The sequence below is a fragment of the Impatiens glandulifera genome, chromosome 3, assembly GCF_907164915.1.
Source record: "Impatiens glandulifera chromosome 3, dImpGla2.1, whole genome shotgun sequence".
Taxonomy (NCBI): Eukaryota; Viridiplantae; Streptophyta; class Magnoliopsida; order Ericales; family Balsaminaceae; genus Impatiens; species Impatiens glandulifera.
Window position 1 is genome coordinate 11369702 of NC_061864.1, and position 17621 is coordinate 11387322.

Here is a 17621-nt window from a genome sequence, read left to right on the forward strand (position 1 = left end):
TGTGCCTATCTAAGGTTGTAAACCAGATTTTATAAACGGTTCAAGAGTCCAACTAAATATATACGAGTCGAGTTCGAACTGAACTCGAACCCGAATATATGTTAAATGAGCCGAGTTCGAACTTGTAAATGAACTATTTTATTGAACAAAATAAAGTACTAAACCAATATAATCAATAACAACTCAAAAATATATAGTATCGAACATTAATTTTATTTTTTTAAAATAACACTATTTATTTTCGTGATGATTCTACTTTCAAATCAACGTATTTTTAATAAATAGAAAAACCAAAATTTATAGACATTTGATTTATTAGATAAGATTTTTTTTTTCTTAAACTACCTAGTGAATTATATATATATATATAAAAGTCATATTATTGATTAACTATTTAATGAATGTTTTTTTTAACTGTTACGATGAAGATGGCATATTGAGAGTGAAAAATAACTCACAAAATGCTATATACTATTAATTAAACTAGCATGTATCTCGTGCGATTAATAATATAAAAAATTGTGAAAAAATATTACGGTAAAATTTTTCTGGACGGGTCAACCCACAATCCGACCCAAGTATCCATTTACTCTCACATATATCTAAATTAATCATTTCGACCCGGCAATCCGGACACTTTAAAAATTAAGCATCATTATATATATATATATATATAAAGATTATCTACTCCCATAGTTTCAAGAGGATTTATATCTACAAAATTTATGGTATATCTCTCTCAATATTAATATATATTTCAAACTTTAACCAATTTTTAGTAAATAGATTGTTTATACAAGTTATATTTAATTATGTTTCTAGTTAAAAAATAATATGTATTCATAATTATTTAAAAAATAAAACATAAATAGAAGTCTTTCAGTCTAACAAAGAAATAAACAAACAAACAAAGTAAAGTCATCCATTATGAGTTTTTGTCTTGGTCCAATAATGGCGTTCTAAATCCTCAATCATAAACAGCATGCGCATTCCTATTTCCTCCTCTATTTAAACTCCTCTTTCATTCTCTTCTTCTTCACCAACTCATTTCAAATTCCCAAAACATAATAGATATGGGAGTCATGCAAAATATCCGCCGATCTGAGATATCATCAAATTCCCCGAAAACAACTCATGGGAGGAGGAGTTTCCAATTCATTAACAATAACAACTCTCCTAATTCCTCCTCTCATTCACCATTATCTTCTCCAATTCACACCTTCTCCTCTAAATCCATGAATATGGAAGATAACATCAAAAACGCCATGACCATCATCACTAAATGGGACATCAATTCCTCATCCTTCAACAAGTTCCTCTCTTTATTCGACGGTGCTAATCGAGGAGAATCCAGAGAGTTCATCAAATCCGTCATGGGTTTACGTCGCGCCATGCATTTCTTAGTCTCAGAGAATTCCAGCTCCGACAAACTAATCCTTGCTCAAAACTTAATGGAAACGGCTATGTTGAGGCTGGAGAAAGAATTCCATCAGATTCTCTCCGTCAGCCGCCACTACCTGGATCCTCAATCGGTCTCAAGTCAATCTTCACGGATGAAATCTCGATTGAGCATCTCCGACGATGATGATTACAATACCACAGTTGGATCCGAAGAGGAGATCATTCAGAAAACAGGGGAAGCGATCTCTGAAGCAGAGAGGCTTTCGGAGATCGCTATGTTGGATCTTAAGATTACAGCTGATTGTATGATAAGCTCCGGTTACGGAACAGAGTGCCTTAAAATATATAAACTCAACCGGAAGTCAGTTGTCGACGAATCTCTCTACCGTCTCGGCATGCAAAAATACGCTTCTTCCGCCATTAATAAAATGGATACACAAGCTCTTGATCGTCACATCAAGAGTTGGCGGCGATCTATAACCATCGCTGTGAAAACGCTCTTCCACGGCGAGAGATTCCTCTGCGATCACGTCTTCTCCTCTTCTAAGAAAATCCGTGAATCATGTTTCGCCGATATCTCAAGTGAGGCAGCAGCGAATATCTTCCGATTCCCGGAGCTAGTAGCGAAGACGAAACAGAGATCGCCGGAGAAAATTTTCCGGTTGATGGACTTGTACGATTCGATATCGCAACTCTCGCCGGACATTGATTCCATTTTCTCATTCGAATCGGTCTCCTCTGTTAAACTACAAGCTCTAAACTCACTTCTCAAGATCGGCGATTCTGTCAGAACGTTATTGTCAGAATTCGAATCATCAATCCAGAAAAACACATCAAAAATAGCGATTCCCGGCGGTGGAATTCACCCTTTAACCGATTCAGTCATGGATTATGTAACTTTGCTTTCCAATTACAGTGGGGTACTCAGCGATATCGTCGATGATTCAGAATCTCTGCCGAAATCGCCGATGCTAGATGCTCCGGCACCGGCGGTATCAGTCCGGCTAGCATGGATCATACTTGTACTTCTCTGTAAACTTGACGTGAAAGCAGAGCTCTACAACGACGTCGCTTTAACCTACCTATTTCTAGTCAACAATCTTCACTTCATTGTCCAAAAAGTCCGGACCACTAATCTTAGGTAATTAATTTAAAACTTTATTAAAACATATAAAATATTATTTGATTATATTTAAATAAATAAATATTAATTATTATTATTATTATTATTAATAGGTATATTTTAGGTGAAGAATGGATACTAAAAAATGATAAGAAGGTGAGACAATACGCAACTAGCTACGAGAGAGTAGCGTGGAGCAAAGTGTTCACTTCTCTACCCGATAACAATTCAATGGAAGAATCGCTTGAAACAATTAAGGGTCGTTTTCGAAAATTCAACATCGCCTTTGAGGAGGCGTATCAAAAGCAAATGTCGTGGGTGGTTCTCGACGAAGGGATTAGAGATGAGATCAAACTTTCGATAGAGAGGAAGTTGGTGCCGGCATATAGGGCATTTTATGAATGCAATATCGTGATGGTTCGTGGGGAGAGGAATCACGAGAATTTGGTAAAGTATTCGGCTCACAATATGGGGAATTATTTATCAGATATTTTACACGGAAGTGCTATGTCTGAGATCTTGCCATCTTTTTCTTCGTCAACGCGAACATCTTTTTCTTCATCGACGCGGACATGCAAGTATACATGTATTCCTTAGTGTCGTCACAAGACTAAGAATGTCTTTAAAATTACAATAATTAATTTCAAATTGATATACTAAGTTTGAAAATGAATTAAAATAATGTATTTTAAAACATATGAAATAAGTGAGTATATGTTTAAAAGATTGAATTTTGAATTAGAATTAAAATTAAAATAAAATTAATATTTCAATTCTAATTCTATAAGAATTCATACATGTGATTGCAAATCAATTATAGAGAATTTTAAGATATTTATTTGAATATATATTTTTCAATACTTAATTGTACATTTAATTTGCAAGGATTTAACCATATATAAACTCATTTTTAACTTGTCATAAATTAATATAGTGGATTTGGATTTAAAAAATTGTTAGAATGAAAATCCATTTAAACAAATTATACTTTTCATTTCATTAAAAAATCTAATTTTAATTTATCTTGTAACCTTAAGCAAATAATTGAATTATAATTCTACCCTTCAATTGAATTCAAGCTTTAACAAAACCAAATTATAGTCAGTGAGAAAAGGTATTAATATTCATTTTTTAATTTGTAATTGGAATTAAAAATCCATTAAATTGTGTTTGATATAAGAATTGAAGTTAGAAATGTAAGAAAACAATTCCAAAAATATAATAGATTTTTGGGGAGAATTGAATTCATAGCAAAATATTCTTAATTTTTCTTAAGACCATTATATTACTAAATTATTATAACTTTAAAAAATATTTGAATACATAAAAGTAATAATAAATTTTACTTTTTTTTTTTTTGTTTGTTTGTTTAAACTCAACATAACCCTATAGATTCGTTCATTGTTGATGTTTAATCTATTTTCTATAATAAAAAAAAAGTAATTTTTTTATATATGTTGGATAAATCAAATATTTAGTTTTTGTTTTTTTTAAAAAACCAAGAGAGAGAAGATTTAGATGATAGGTGATGATTTTGAGAAAGTAATGATTATTTTTGGTAAAATGACTTAAAGGGTATTAATATTTATAAATAAAATATAAAATAATAATTTAAAATATAGGGTATTTTTGTATTTTGGTTAATGATACGAGTGATGTGATGAATAAGAAGTGATTGATTGAAAAATGGATTTTAGGTGGATTTTTTAAATAACTTAAAAAAAACAAGGCCTTAGTTTTGCTCTGAAAATAAAACAAAATATTTAGTTAGGACCATTTGAGGAGACGAGGAGCTAGCTAGAATGCTCTATATTCTAGAATCTTGCCTTCAGGGTGAGGTGTCCAATTGAAACAATAATTTTATTTTAAAAAAAAAAGTTCATATCAATTTTAGAGGCTTAACTTAGGCGATTGGTGTTATTTAAATAATTTATAGAGGAAAAAATAATAATTTTTAAATAGAGGGTATTTTAATATTTTGATTAATGAAATGAGTGATGTGATTGGTGAAAGTGATCGATTAAAAAATTAGTTTGGTATAAGTTATTTAAAAATCCTAAGAAGAACAAGTTCTTAGGTATAATTTAGGTCTTGTTTTCGAGGTTATTTTAATAATTTAGAGGCAGAAATAAATAATAATTATTAATAATTTTGAATATAATATATATATATATATTATATTATAGAATAATTTAAAGGTTATTAATATAATCGAATAATCTGATGGCACGAGCCTAATCAAATCAATTAAGGTGGTTCCTTGTAATTGATGACAAATGGTATTAATAAATATATTTTAACATTCCACTTATTAAAATAATAAATTAATATTTAATGTCTAGATTAGCTCATTAAAAAATTCTTTAAAAAAAAGTTTTAAGAAACAAAAGCTAAACCTATTCTAAATTTGGTTAAAAACATAAACTAAATTTTAAACAATTAAATCACAAAACAATAAATAATTGAATTACAAATAAGTCATCAAACAAAAATTATTTAAACATTTTTTTTCTTGTAATGATTTTAGAAGTGATATTCCACTTTTGATTGAACTTCAAATTGTTTTCATTAATCGAAATTCTCCTCCATGTATGTATGATAGTGTTTCCATCAGAAATAATATCATCTCAAACTTTTCATTTTGTTCTCTTTTTCGTGCTATAAATTCTTATATTTCTTTCTTTCAAGGTATTATAGCTCCAAAAAAACATTTGAAAACATTCGCGTAGAAATTATCGCCCTTAGCCATTTTTCTTTACAAGCTCTATGATTTCGTTCCTTGTACCTGGAAAGTTGGTGATATTCATGTAATTCCGAGCAAAATTGATCCGCAACTTGGATACAAACGCGCACTCCCCAAATAGGTGGTCAATTATTTCCTCTTTTACTGCGCAGATTGGACAATTGACGTCTGAACTCTGAAATATTCATATACTTCTTAATTTTGTCTCTTGTCGCAAATCTTTTCATGAATGTCAGCCAAATGATGAATTGATGTTGAGGTATAATCTTTAAAAACCCGACTACTTTATGTCAATCGACCACTACTTCCTTTGTTATAATGATCTATCATTTTTTTCTGTCACGAACTTTTCACTCATAACAGTATCTCAGCTATTTGTATCATTGTTTCTCTATTGAATTACATATTATTTATCAGATTTAGAACTCTGACTCTTTCTGAAATACTTCTTAGAATAGATGTGCATTTTTCTTTTTGAATATCTTTAACTGAGTAAAAGAGACAATTTCTTTTGATTCTGACTATGATAGATTGTAATTTAATAATTATGAGATTATTCTCTAGCCATGGATCGTACCAGAATAATATTTCTCTTCCATTACTGATTTTGAATTTCATCATCTAATATGTTTCTCCTGTGTTGTTCCTTTTCTTATTATTTTTTCAAATTTTATGTACTTATCATTTCTAATTTATCTATATTAAAGTTAGTTTTTTTTATTCATCATATTTTATTTATTTTTAAGTAATAATAGAAAAAAAATGAATTTAGTCGCTTCTACCATTTGAGCTGTTATATTATCATTGCACTTTTAAAAAATTAGCATGATCTTTGTATGTATTATTTTAACTTGTCGGTTAAGGGAAGAATGAACAAAATTTGATGTTTTAGAGTCATTTAAGTTATGGTTTCATAATTAGCTTACAGTTAGATCATATATATTTTCTCATTAATATCATCTTTAAATTATTAATTAAAATTATTGTATATACTTTTAAATTTTAATTATTACATATTCATACTTCTAATATATTTTATCTCATTAATCTATTTTTCAATAATTCAAATAATTAACCCACCATCATCGAACCTAATTAGATGAATATACAATTTTAATAAATAAATTTGTTTTTTCGTTTTGATTGATCAACTGTACATTGTTGGTAAATTCTGACATAATTAAACTCTATACCCACTTGGATTTCTTTATAAATATTAATATTATTATTTAAATTATTATTATATTAATATATATTTATTGTAAATCAGATTTGTAACGATGACAATGTTATAAATTCTGACATAATTAATGAAATAAACTTTCAGACAAAAAAAAAAAAAATAATTAATGAAACTCAACCCTTTTAATTTTTATACAAGATGAAGGGCTAGTTTGATCTTTGGGCCAGATTTTATCTCAAAACCCAACAATCCCATCATAAATCAAATCAATCCATTTATTAATTAAAATACCCAAATTACCTTTACTTAAATATTTTATTTTATATTAATAAAAATAATATATATATCTTATAATATTTTATTATATTATAAAATTTATTTTCATTAATTTATAAAAATATATCATTTAAATTAAATTTTTCTAAAGAAATTTATTCAATTTTTTTTATATAAATTAACTTTAAATCATTATTCAATTAAATTTTTATTTATATAGTAATGAAAGTCTTTTATTTATATAAATACTTAAATTACATTCTACTTAATATTTTATTTTATATTAATAAAAATTTATTTTAATATATATATATATATATATATAATATTTATTTACATTTTAATTTATTTTAATATAAATTAAATTCTAAAATTATTTCATTTTAATTTTTTCTATTAATTATCTTAAATAAAATTTAAAACACAATCTAAATCTAATTATAATCTATTATATTATAAATTTTTAAATAAATAATTTATATTAAAAATAAAGTTAATATATCTAAACATTAAAATAATTAATTTATAAATATACCTTGTTTTAAATAAAAATTTATAATAATTTTAAAAAAAAAAATTGAGAGAGGTGAAGAAAAAAAAAGATAAAATTGGGAAACAGGAATGATCAATTAATTGTATTATTAATTATAACTATTAAATACATATATATAAGTTCAGTTAGAGGAGAGTGAAGGAGTGAAAACCAAAAAAAGGGTGAAAAAGGGAAAAATAAAATAAAAACTGTTTTTTACCTCATTTCGTAACCTCTAGATCAAACGAGCTCCAAATGTAAATATATATATATATATATATATATATATATATATATATATATATATATATATATATATATATATATATATATATATATATATATATATATATATATATATATATATATATATATATATATTATTTTTTTTAATTTAAAAAACTAATACTAGTTGTTCCCATTTAAATTTATCTTTTAATAGGAAGAACTAAATCTGAAAATAAAATGAATATATTTATTAAATTGAATCTGTAATCTTGATCATCAAAACATATCCTCAACTATAAATTTATAAGTTGAATGAAACATTAATCTTTTTGGTATATTTTAAATATTTACAATTTAATTAAATATTATTTCGCTTATTCTTTTTAATAATTACATCACTCAATTCACAAATTAAAATATTAAAATACCATTTATTTTATTTAAATTATTTTTTATCATTATATATTACTAAAAAAGATTATTAAAATAATTCTCAAAGTATTATAAATTAATAACTCTATCAAACAAAATTTAGGAGTTTATAATAATTATTTAAATAATTCAATAACTTTACACATATTTTTTATTAAAAAGTTTAATCAATTTATCAGCTAAAATATTTTTTATTTTATTTAAAAAATTATAATAATTAAATATAAATATTTTTTTAATATTTGTACTTAATAATTTAACTTTACACACAAAATTTAAATGAGAAATGCCTTAAATAAGTTGCATGTGGGAACAGTAGAATTTATGGTCTATAATGTTCTTTGTTGTCCCTGCAATTCAATTCCCCAACTCAGCAAGTCCTATTTGTCAACTGCCGGTATGTTTTTATTTATTTATTGAAATATTTCTTTTTGAGTTGTAATTAACAAGCTTTCATATTTTTTTTTATTTAATTGTCAAATATTGTCCATTATATAAACAATATTCTATAATACCTGATTTGAGTTTAAAATGAAGCTACAAATTAATCAAATTTTTTTTCTAACTGTATCTCCTGCATAAAATATGATTTTTTTTTTCTTTTTGTAAATAACTCTAATAAATATTCAGAAGAGTGAGTTGTACTCATTCAAGTTAGAGTTTGTTTAAAGTTTATTTGAAATAATCAAATGCTTAAAAAAATTATTTAGATCAAATTTTTAAAATGTTTGATATTTTAATAAAGTTTTGTTTATAAAAAGAAAAAATATAACCATGACGATATTAAAGAGCAAAGAATTAGATTATTCTGTTGGAATTATGTTGGGATTTGAGAAGTTGTAATTACTAATTAGGATAGAAAATGGGGGAAAGAGTCGAAAGATAAATATAATCGCTGAAAAAAATAACTGACACAATAAAATTACAATTTTACCAACAAAAAAAAATTAATTCTTACTAGAATATAAATTTCATAGTTAGAATATTTAGCGACATTTAACATAGTGTCGGAAGAAACATTTAAAAGTGGCTGACTTGTAAAGAGAAATTATGACCAAACTATAAATGCATTTTCTTTTATATTATTTAGAGGTTTATATTAGTATTTAGCAACAATTATTTTTTAAATATTCATAATTAGTGATTTGAAAATAGCTTAGGTGAATAATTTTTTTTATTTAACTTTTTATATTTTATATTATATATTTAATAATTTTTATTATATTTAATAAATAAAAGGTACGACAAATAACAAAAATGCCGACAAAATATATTAAAAAATAAAAAAAATAAAAGACCACTTTTAGTGCAAAATTCTCCTAAGCAAGCTCTGTGCCCCTTTCTTGATCTGGGTTTTTATATAAGAGAAATAATGTAACTCTATCATATTCTCTTATTCAAATTAAAAATATATACAGGAAGTAATATACTTTTTACAAACAAAATATTATAGATTATTTTTGTCATGCATGTAATCATAATTTAAATAGATAGTTGTAAAATGTGTTAGTAATTCACCTGCTATCTCCAAAGTAAGACATAAAAATATATTTAACATTAACAATATCCAAAATGAAAAAAATAATAATTAATATATATCATGACAAAATAATTATAATAAAAAATATTTGGATCAATTAAATTATCAATTTTTTTTAAAAAAAACTAACACGATCTTACACGAAAATTAAACCTATAATATTTGATATATTAAATATTAACTTTTTTTTAACTTAAATTAATAGTTACTCTAACTAATAATCAATCATTACATCAATAATAAAATATATCACTTAAATTGTATAAATTTTATAAAACACTGACTATTATTTAGTATTTAATTATTTTACCATTATATTTAATTCCTTACATTTCTTAATTGATCAAAACTCATTTTGTAGATTTTTATAATAAAAAAAATAGTTTAATGATTAGTCCACTAAAATATATATGGAAAAATATTTGAGTACCTGATATTTCCTATTACAATAATTTAAGTGAGAAAATAAAAATATAAAGATTTTGACAGATATTAATGTCAAGTTGTTGCACATATTTATTTATTTTTAAATAAATAAAAGTTTATTTATAATTTCCAAACCTTTACTTTTATAATTAGAGACCATCACAAATTGTTAAAAGAAACTACACAATTTGTTATTTAAGTATAATTAAATATGTTTTTTTATAATGACTTGAAAAAAAAAATAAAAAGATTTGATATAAATTGTGTGTTAAATTATCAAACAATTGTTTTACTAATATATAAATACTAAGGTTTATTAATTAATGATCGAATTTAAGATATTTGTGACATTCCACCTACTTTTTTTACAAGCAAAATAAGTATTACTACAAACAAAAATTAAGTTAAAAAATATGTATATTACAAGTTATTTATTAATGTAAATAAATTAAATAAATAAAATTTAATATATATATATATATATATATATATATATATATATAAAAAAAAAACAACTCAAAATCTCAATACTGAAACATAAAGCATCCTTAACTAGGATAAAATATGTCTATAATTTTTAAACTCTTTCATATTTAAATTTATTGTTTTATAAATTATTTTTAAGAAAAAGAGAAAAAGTTAATATATATATATATATATATTTAAATTAGCAAGATATTAATAATGCTATATATGAGTTATACTAAATTTATTATATATATTTGTTTTTTTGAAACTACCAACATTTAAAATTACATATATATATATATATATATTTTATTTAATCACTTAATTAAAATAATTATATTACATTGTTATAAATTTTAAATATAAAAAAATATTATAATCATTCAAAACTTGAAATTATCTTCCAAAAAATTCAATAAAACTCTAATATAAAAGGGTTTGTTGGTACAGACTTATTTAAAAAATCAAAAGAGAAAAAATATTTATGATTATTTTTAGTAAAATAAATTTATGTTAATAACTCATTAAAAAAAGGTTAACATTAGACAAACCCATAAAGATGGAGGGAGACTTTTAATATTGGCAGCCGATATTGAATTTTTTTTCTATAATTTATAATAGAAAATATTTTAACATTTTAGTTAATAAAGGTATTAATTTGATTACATAAATTACATTTTTTGAACTGAATTATTTAAATAACACAAATCAAACGGCAATAAAATTGATTTTGTGATTAAATCTGAACAATAATATAGTTTTAAAGGTTTTGTTTCATTTTTTTATTCAATCGTAATTTAAAATTATTTTATTATTTTTATACTCAATTTAATAAATTTATTAATTAAAATACTAAAATATATTTTATTTTATTTAAAAAATATATTTTATTGTTATATATTATTACAATTTTATTCAATTTATAATTTTTTTTAAAATCAACATTTTTTAAATGAATTCAAATTTATTCAAGTAAACCGAACTAACTCTACAAAATATATATATAGTACTGTATTTTATAATAATATATGAATAAATTAGATTGAAAGAATTTTGTACATATGTTTTTTTAACTATGATTTTTATATTATGTTATTAAATGAATTTTATTTAATTTTTATATATATTTTTATCTTTGAGAATATTTATGATAACTATGATTTTAATAATTAATTCTTATGATTTTTTTTTATTCTGATGTTCTATTATTTTTATTAATTTATTTAAATGAATTTGTGATAAATTATGTCATAATTTAGATTTATAATCTAATTTGTTGGCCATATATATATGTGACTTGTTTTAATAATAATAAAAAAAACTTATCCTTTTAAAAAACTTATCTTTAATATATGGCTTGATTCTTTTCTTTCTAAAAGCCTTCAATGATCTTCTGTCTGCCTTTGCCTTCAAGTGTGGATGGTCCTCAAATTTATTATGAGCCCCTTCTATTTATTAGCCTCCTCAATTGATAGGCTAGCCAGACTCTTCATTTATTAGCCCCTCAAAGGTAATTTATATACTTTTTTTTTCTCTCATTAAGTTTTTGTTTAGAGGCTTGTTTGATGTCGGTTATTTAGGTTTTTTTTAAAATATAATATAATAAAGGTGTAAGTTATTTGAGTTTAGAATGCATTTGGATAATTGAAATTAGAATTAACATTATAATTTTAACTCTAATTTTATAAAAATTGATATTAAATTATAATTTAATTATTGTGTTTAAAAAAATTATAATATTTTAATTTTATTACAATTTTTATGTTTAAAAAAATAATAATCAAAATAAATAAATATTACCTATATTATTAAGAAAACAATTAAACACAATCAAAATATATATATATATATATATTCTAAGTTAAAAATATATCAATTAGAGACGTGTCAATAGTATAGAAAAAATAAATTAAAAATAAATAAATATTAGAATTACAATTTTGATAAAAAAAAAATAGAATTAAGAATTAAAAATTTTTAATTCCATTAAAATTATTAATTTTATATCATCATTTTTATAATTCCAATTTCGTGTTACCAAAATATATTTTATATTTAAATTTTATAAAAGTTAATTAACTTTTTTTTATATTTTTAATTAATGTATTGAGTAATTTGTTAGTTAAAAATAAATAAGTATGATATATGAAAATTATAAAAATAAAAATTAAACAATTTCTATAAAGAAAATCATTAAAATTTGAAATTTTCTAAATAAAAAAAAAGATTTTGATAGATACTTGTCTGACCCAACTTGTCTATTTTAAATGCTGGCCAGTAAACAATCATACTGATAGGGACGCAAAAGCTAAAAATATTTTGAAATAAGATGTCATTAATTTACATTTTAAAACATAAAAATAATAAAACATTATTTAATATTAAAAATTGATTTCAATAAAAACAAGAGAACTACCCGAAACAACTTGATTTTGATAAAACAAGAGAATGACGACCTCTTAAATGTATTTAAATGAATAAATATTATTAATATATACATAATAATAAAGGATTACAAAATATTATTTCATATATATCAATAACTCAAAAAAATATTAAACAAAATAAATTGTAAATAAATTTTTAAAAAATTTACCCAAACCCAACTTCAAACTCAGATGCTGGGATTTCAAGTACAAATTATTCTCAAGATCTGGGTTATTTCAAGTATTATAATCGGATCAATTTAAACTATTAAAATGGATAATATATTTAATAAATATTATAATTGAAAACAAAAATAAAATGGTAAAAAACTTGTATTTTGAGAATCGAGTTACAATTTTAGTTGAAGATAATAATAGTAAACAATAAAATTAGGCTTGTTTTATATAAATTTATTTAAAAACCTTAATTGGTGTTGATTTAGTAAAAATGAGTTTTTTCTATACAATATTTAAACGGTATTAATATATAATAATAAAAAATAAATAATTTAGTATTTTAACTAATAAATTAAATAATTTGATCGATAAGAATTGAATAAAATAATATATTATTATATTGAAATTTTAGAAAAATCTCACAAAAATGGTCAAATAAATTTAAATATGTCTAAGCTTGGTGAAATATATTAAAATATTTAAATAAATAAATATTATTAAATTTGTTAATATATATATAATTTAAATATATTATCTAAATAAATATTCATATTTAATTTTATTTTTTTTATAAATACGGATCCAACATTGTCTCTTTATAAAAAGATTAGGTTTGAAACAATCACCTTGCACAACCTCGTTCAAGCCTCTCCTAAACTTGTTTGATATTTTTTTTCTACTAAATATTATTTAGTAAAAATAATAAGTTATTTAAAATTTTAATTGATTTAATTATAAAATATTATTTTGTATTTTCATTTTTTATGAAAGTGAATGGTTAATGTCATCATAACTTTTTACATTTTTTTTATCTTTTATACTTAAATAATTTAATTAATAAAATAAATAATTTGATAATTAGAATAATAATACAATATAAAAAATTAAGTAAAATTAAAAAAATACATACAAAACCTAAAACAAATTAGTAATTTAAAACATTCTCTCAATACTATAAACTATGTAACATATTATACATTAGAGCCAAAATAAAATGTGACAAGATTTAGAATTGACTGAGAGAGGAATTTGAAAGAGAATGGGTGAATGAATGATAATTTTTAATATTATATTTTTATCATTGTTCTGAATAATATACTCTTACCACAAAATTTATTTCTTAGACTATTTATCAATATAGAATATAGATCCCTTCCAAACATTTTAATATTATATTTTTATCATGGATCCTAATAATATTGAAGTACTCTTACAACAAAATTTATTTCTTAGATATTTGATGTTGTGTTTTTTTATTATTAAAAACCCCTATCCTATCTTATTTTATTTTAACTATTTAATAATTAAATTTATCAAATTAAAAATACAAATAATTTCTTTTTTATCTAACAAAAATAAAATCAGAAACCCCAATAAAAATATTTAAAAAAAGACCAACATGATCATTTTTACCTGTCTGTCTGAACACTTATTATATGTGGTTTATTGTTAGGATTAGTTTGATTCAGTCTAGTTGGTCCAACTTAATTAATGTCATGTTATAGATAGAAAAATGAAGAAACAAAAAAAAAGTATAAAAAATATGAGGTTTGATCCATCTTATTATTATTTTTGTTATTTATTTTTAAAATAAAATTTATGCATACTCATATTATTTAAAAATTATTTTGACAGATAAATAAAATTGATCGAGCCGATCAAACAAACTAAGACGATCTTCTAGCTAGTTGAATCGAACAGATTAAAAAAGATTTTTTTTTCAAACCGACTTCATCAATTTATTATGCTTCTAGATATACAAATTGATGCAATTAATTAAATTGCTTATAAGATTAAAGAATGTGAATCTTAATTAGTTGATGCTATATATGATCAATCGCATAGCTAGTATGTGTCCCATTTGAGGAGTCAGAATAATATTATTTGATGGGAAAAAAATTATTTGAATTTTGAACAATATCTTTAATATTTAAAATTAATACAAATATAACATTTTGTGTTTTACTTTTTTGACGTGAATTTATGTATTGTAGAGGCTAACATGATATATAGTCCAATATCATTGTAAAATTTAAATTTATTTGATTTAATGTAAAAAAAACACCAAAGAATATTAGATCGAATTAAAGAAACGTGATTGAATTGAGTATAACTTTAGCAATTTGATCACCAATACTTTAGCATTTATTTATCAATCGATTAAGTTTTTAATATAAAAAAAATAACACATTAATAACCTCTACAGATAGCAAATTAAATTTCATATAGATATATTATTAAATAACTCAAATAATTTATTTGTATAAATATGAATAATATGGATCACATTTTATTTAATTAAATTTAAAATGTGATGAATCCTTATTATATGGATAAGAGTAACATCTAATAATTGAATGTGTCATAAAGTGATGCTAACAAGCTACAATTTAATATGTGATTTAAATAATTACAATTCAAATTTAGCATCTTTACATTTTGTACCTTTATTGTTTTGTTTCAATATTGCAATTTTTTTTTGTCCATTCCTCAATGCTTATTAACTTATTATAATTTGTAATAATATTTTAAATTTATAATGTACTTTAGAGGTATATTTTTTATATAAAATATTATGTTATTGTTGTTAAATAAAAATATTAATCAATATTATTTTTTATAATAAAAATAATTATATTATTTTAAAAAAAAAATATTAAGTAAAAAATTACAATAAAAAAATAAAATAAATAAGTTCCTAAAACAAAAATTAAAATAGTTTAAAAAGTTGAAAACCAAAATATAAACAATATTTAAATCTTATTTATATATATATATATATATATATATATATATATATATTAAAGTAACTATTTTAAAATTAGGGATGGTGTATTTAATATTTATTTTATCGAAAATAAAATAATAATATCTAGAATCCAAAAAAATAAAATTATGGGTTGATTCTCCCTTTTATAAACTCATTAAGATTATAATTAAATAGATCTTAATTATTTGTGGACCCCCATGAGGTGAGAAACTTAGCAGTACCAATGACCTTGAAAATCATAATATTATAATCCCAAAAATGTCTAAAATTGCATGTTATATTATTTGTGACAAAATTGAAAATTTATCACACCTGTTAATAGTAGTATTATAGTATCACAACAAATTAGCAGTTTTGGTTGTTTGATTAATTATTTTTGTGTTTTCAACCTCCATTATAATTGGAACAATCAACGTCAAACCTATTATTTTTCTAATATCATGGGGCGACATTATCAATATATATAATTTTTTTAGTATTTTAAATTTAATTATATATTAATTTTGAACTTGAATAAATTTCTTATACTTAAGTTCAAAACTAATATATAGTTGGATTAAAATATACCTTTTTTTTTTCTTTCTCAGTATTTTTAGTTGTACTTAAACCTCATATTATGTTATATATATATATATATATATATAATATAATATAATATAATATAATATAATTATATATATATATATATAATATAATATAAAATTAAATTTAAATAATTAAATAATATGATAAATTTATAATAAAAAAAATTCTTTAAAATAACATTAAATTTTTTTTATTCTAAATTATTATTAATTTTAACAATTATATTTATTATAATTGTTAGTTTTATTAAACGAATGAAAATAAAATGATATGTTTCAATTTGTTTTATTATTTATTAATTTTGTAAAAAAAAATTAATAAGTTAAAAAATAAAAAAAATAAAATCAAGGACTTTCATTTTTTAGTAAATAACTCAAATTTGACTTCCCAAGTTAAAATTCTTTTATACTTTTTTTTCAAATGATAAATATTTTACATTTTGTCAAATACTTATATATAAATAAAATATTTATATTTTATAAGTAAATTTGATATCTATTTATCAAGTTAATAGTTAAATATAATTTTCTTTTCATTTATAAACAAAAATTAATAGTCAATATTGTTTTGTAGCTAGTAGGTAGGGTTCGGAGTTTGTCAGATAACTAGTCTATTTTGATCAACTCCGAACCAATAAGTCATGATTTGAAAATTAAAATATCAATTTAAACGGATTAAAAATGTGATCACAAGGGTTACACATATCACACAAATATATATAACTATTTAACCAGAATTCTTTAACCCAGGATATCACATCTAGCTAGAAACAGATTAAGAGATGGTTCGCATGCGGTTAAAACTTAAAAGTCCACCCAATAGGAAATTGAGTTGTTTTGTTTGGAGTATGTTATCTTCATTATTATGTATTATCTATTGAAAAAAGCAGTGGCCATCGATGGAACCACTTGGAGTCTTTTGGACAGCCAATGAGTATAGGATATAAGCCTGGCTTTGATCTTAAATATATTAATACTATAATTTGATGAGACATCAAATGAGATACATCCTTATCTCTCAACCTTCTTCGGTAGGGAGAAAAAGAGGGCACATCAACTTCTAGGTGGAGCCAATGAAAATAAATTTAGGGCAGCAGAATTTGGTGTATCAAAATAAATTATTAATTAGAGTATTTAGTAACAAGGTATGGTCCAATATTTTCTTGGAGCCAAATGGTAGTTGGGGAGACTTTAAATCCAGTAGTAAAAAGTAAGATTGATACTGATTCATATATGGTACAGCCTGGACTTCTGCTCACAATATTTAATGTCTTAACAGGTGCCCTTAAGTCCTATATATTTATATATAAAC

General features: G+C 22.3%; 1 protein-coding gene across 1 annotated transcript; it reads left to right on the plus strand.

The window, feature by feature from the left end:
• Nucleotides 1–1073: 1073 nt before the first annotated feature.
• On the plus strand, nt 1074–3121 carry LOC124929716 (exocyst complex component EXO70H1-like). The gene is made up of 2 exons (XM_047470111.1): nt 1074–2542; nt 2638–3121. Exons 1-2 carry the CDS (start codon nt 1074–1076, stop codon nt 3119–3121), a joined length of 1953 nt encoding a protein of 650 aa, XP_047326067.1.
• Nucleotides 3122–17621: the final 14500 nt, after the last annotated feature.

Bases quoted from the DNA above. Each gene is read 5' to 3' on its own strand.
- LOC124929716 (XM_047470111.1), top strand. From the start codon at position 1,074: ATGGGAGTCATGCAAAATATCCGCCGATCTGAGATATCATCAAATTCC. The intron at 2,543-2,637 runs GTAATTAATTTA...TATTATTAATAG, and splicing joins GTCCGGACCACTAATCTTAG to GTATATTTTAGGTGAAGAAT.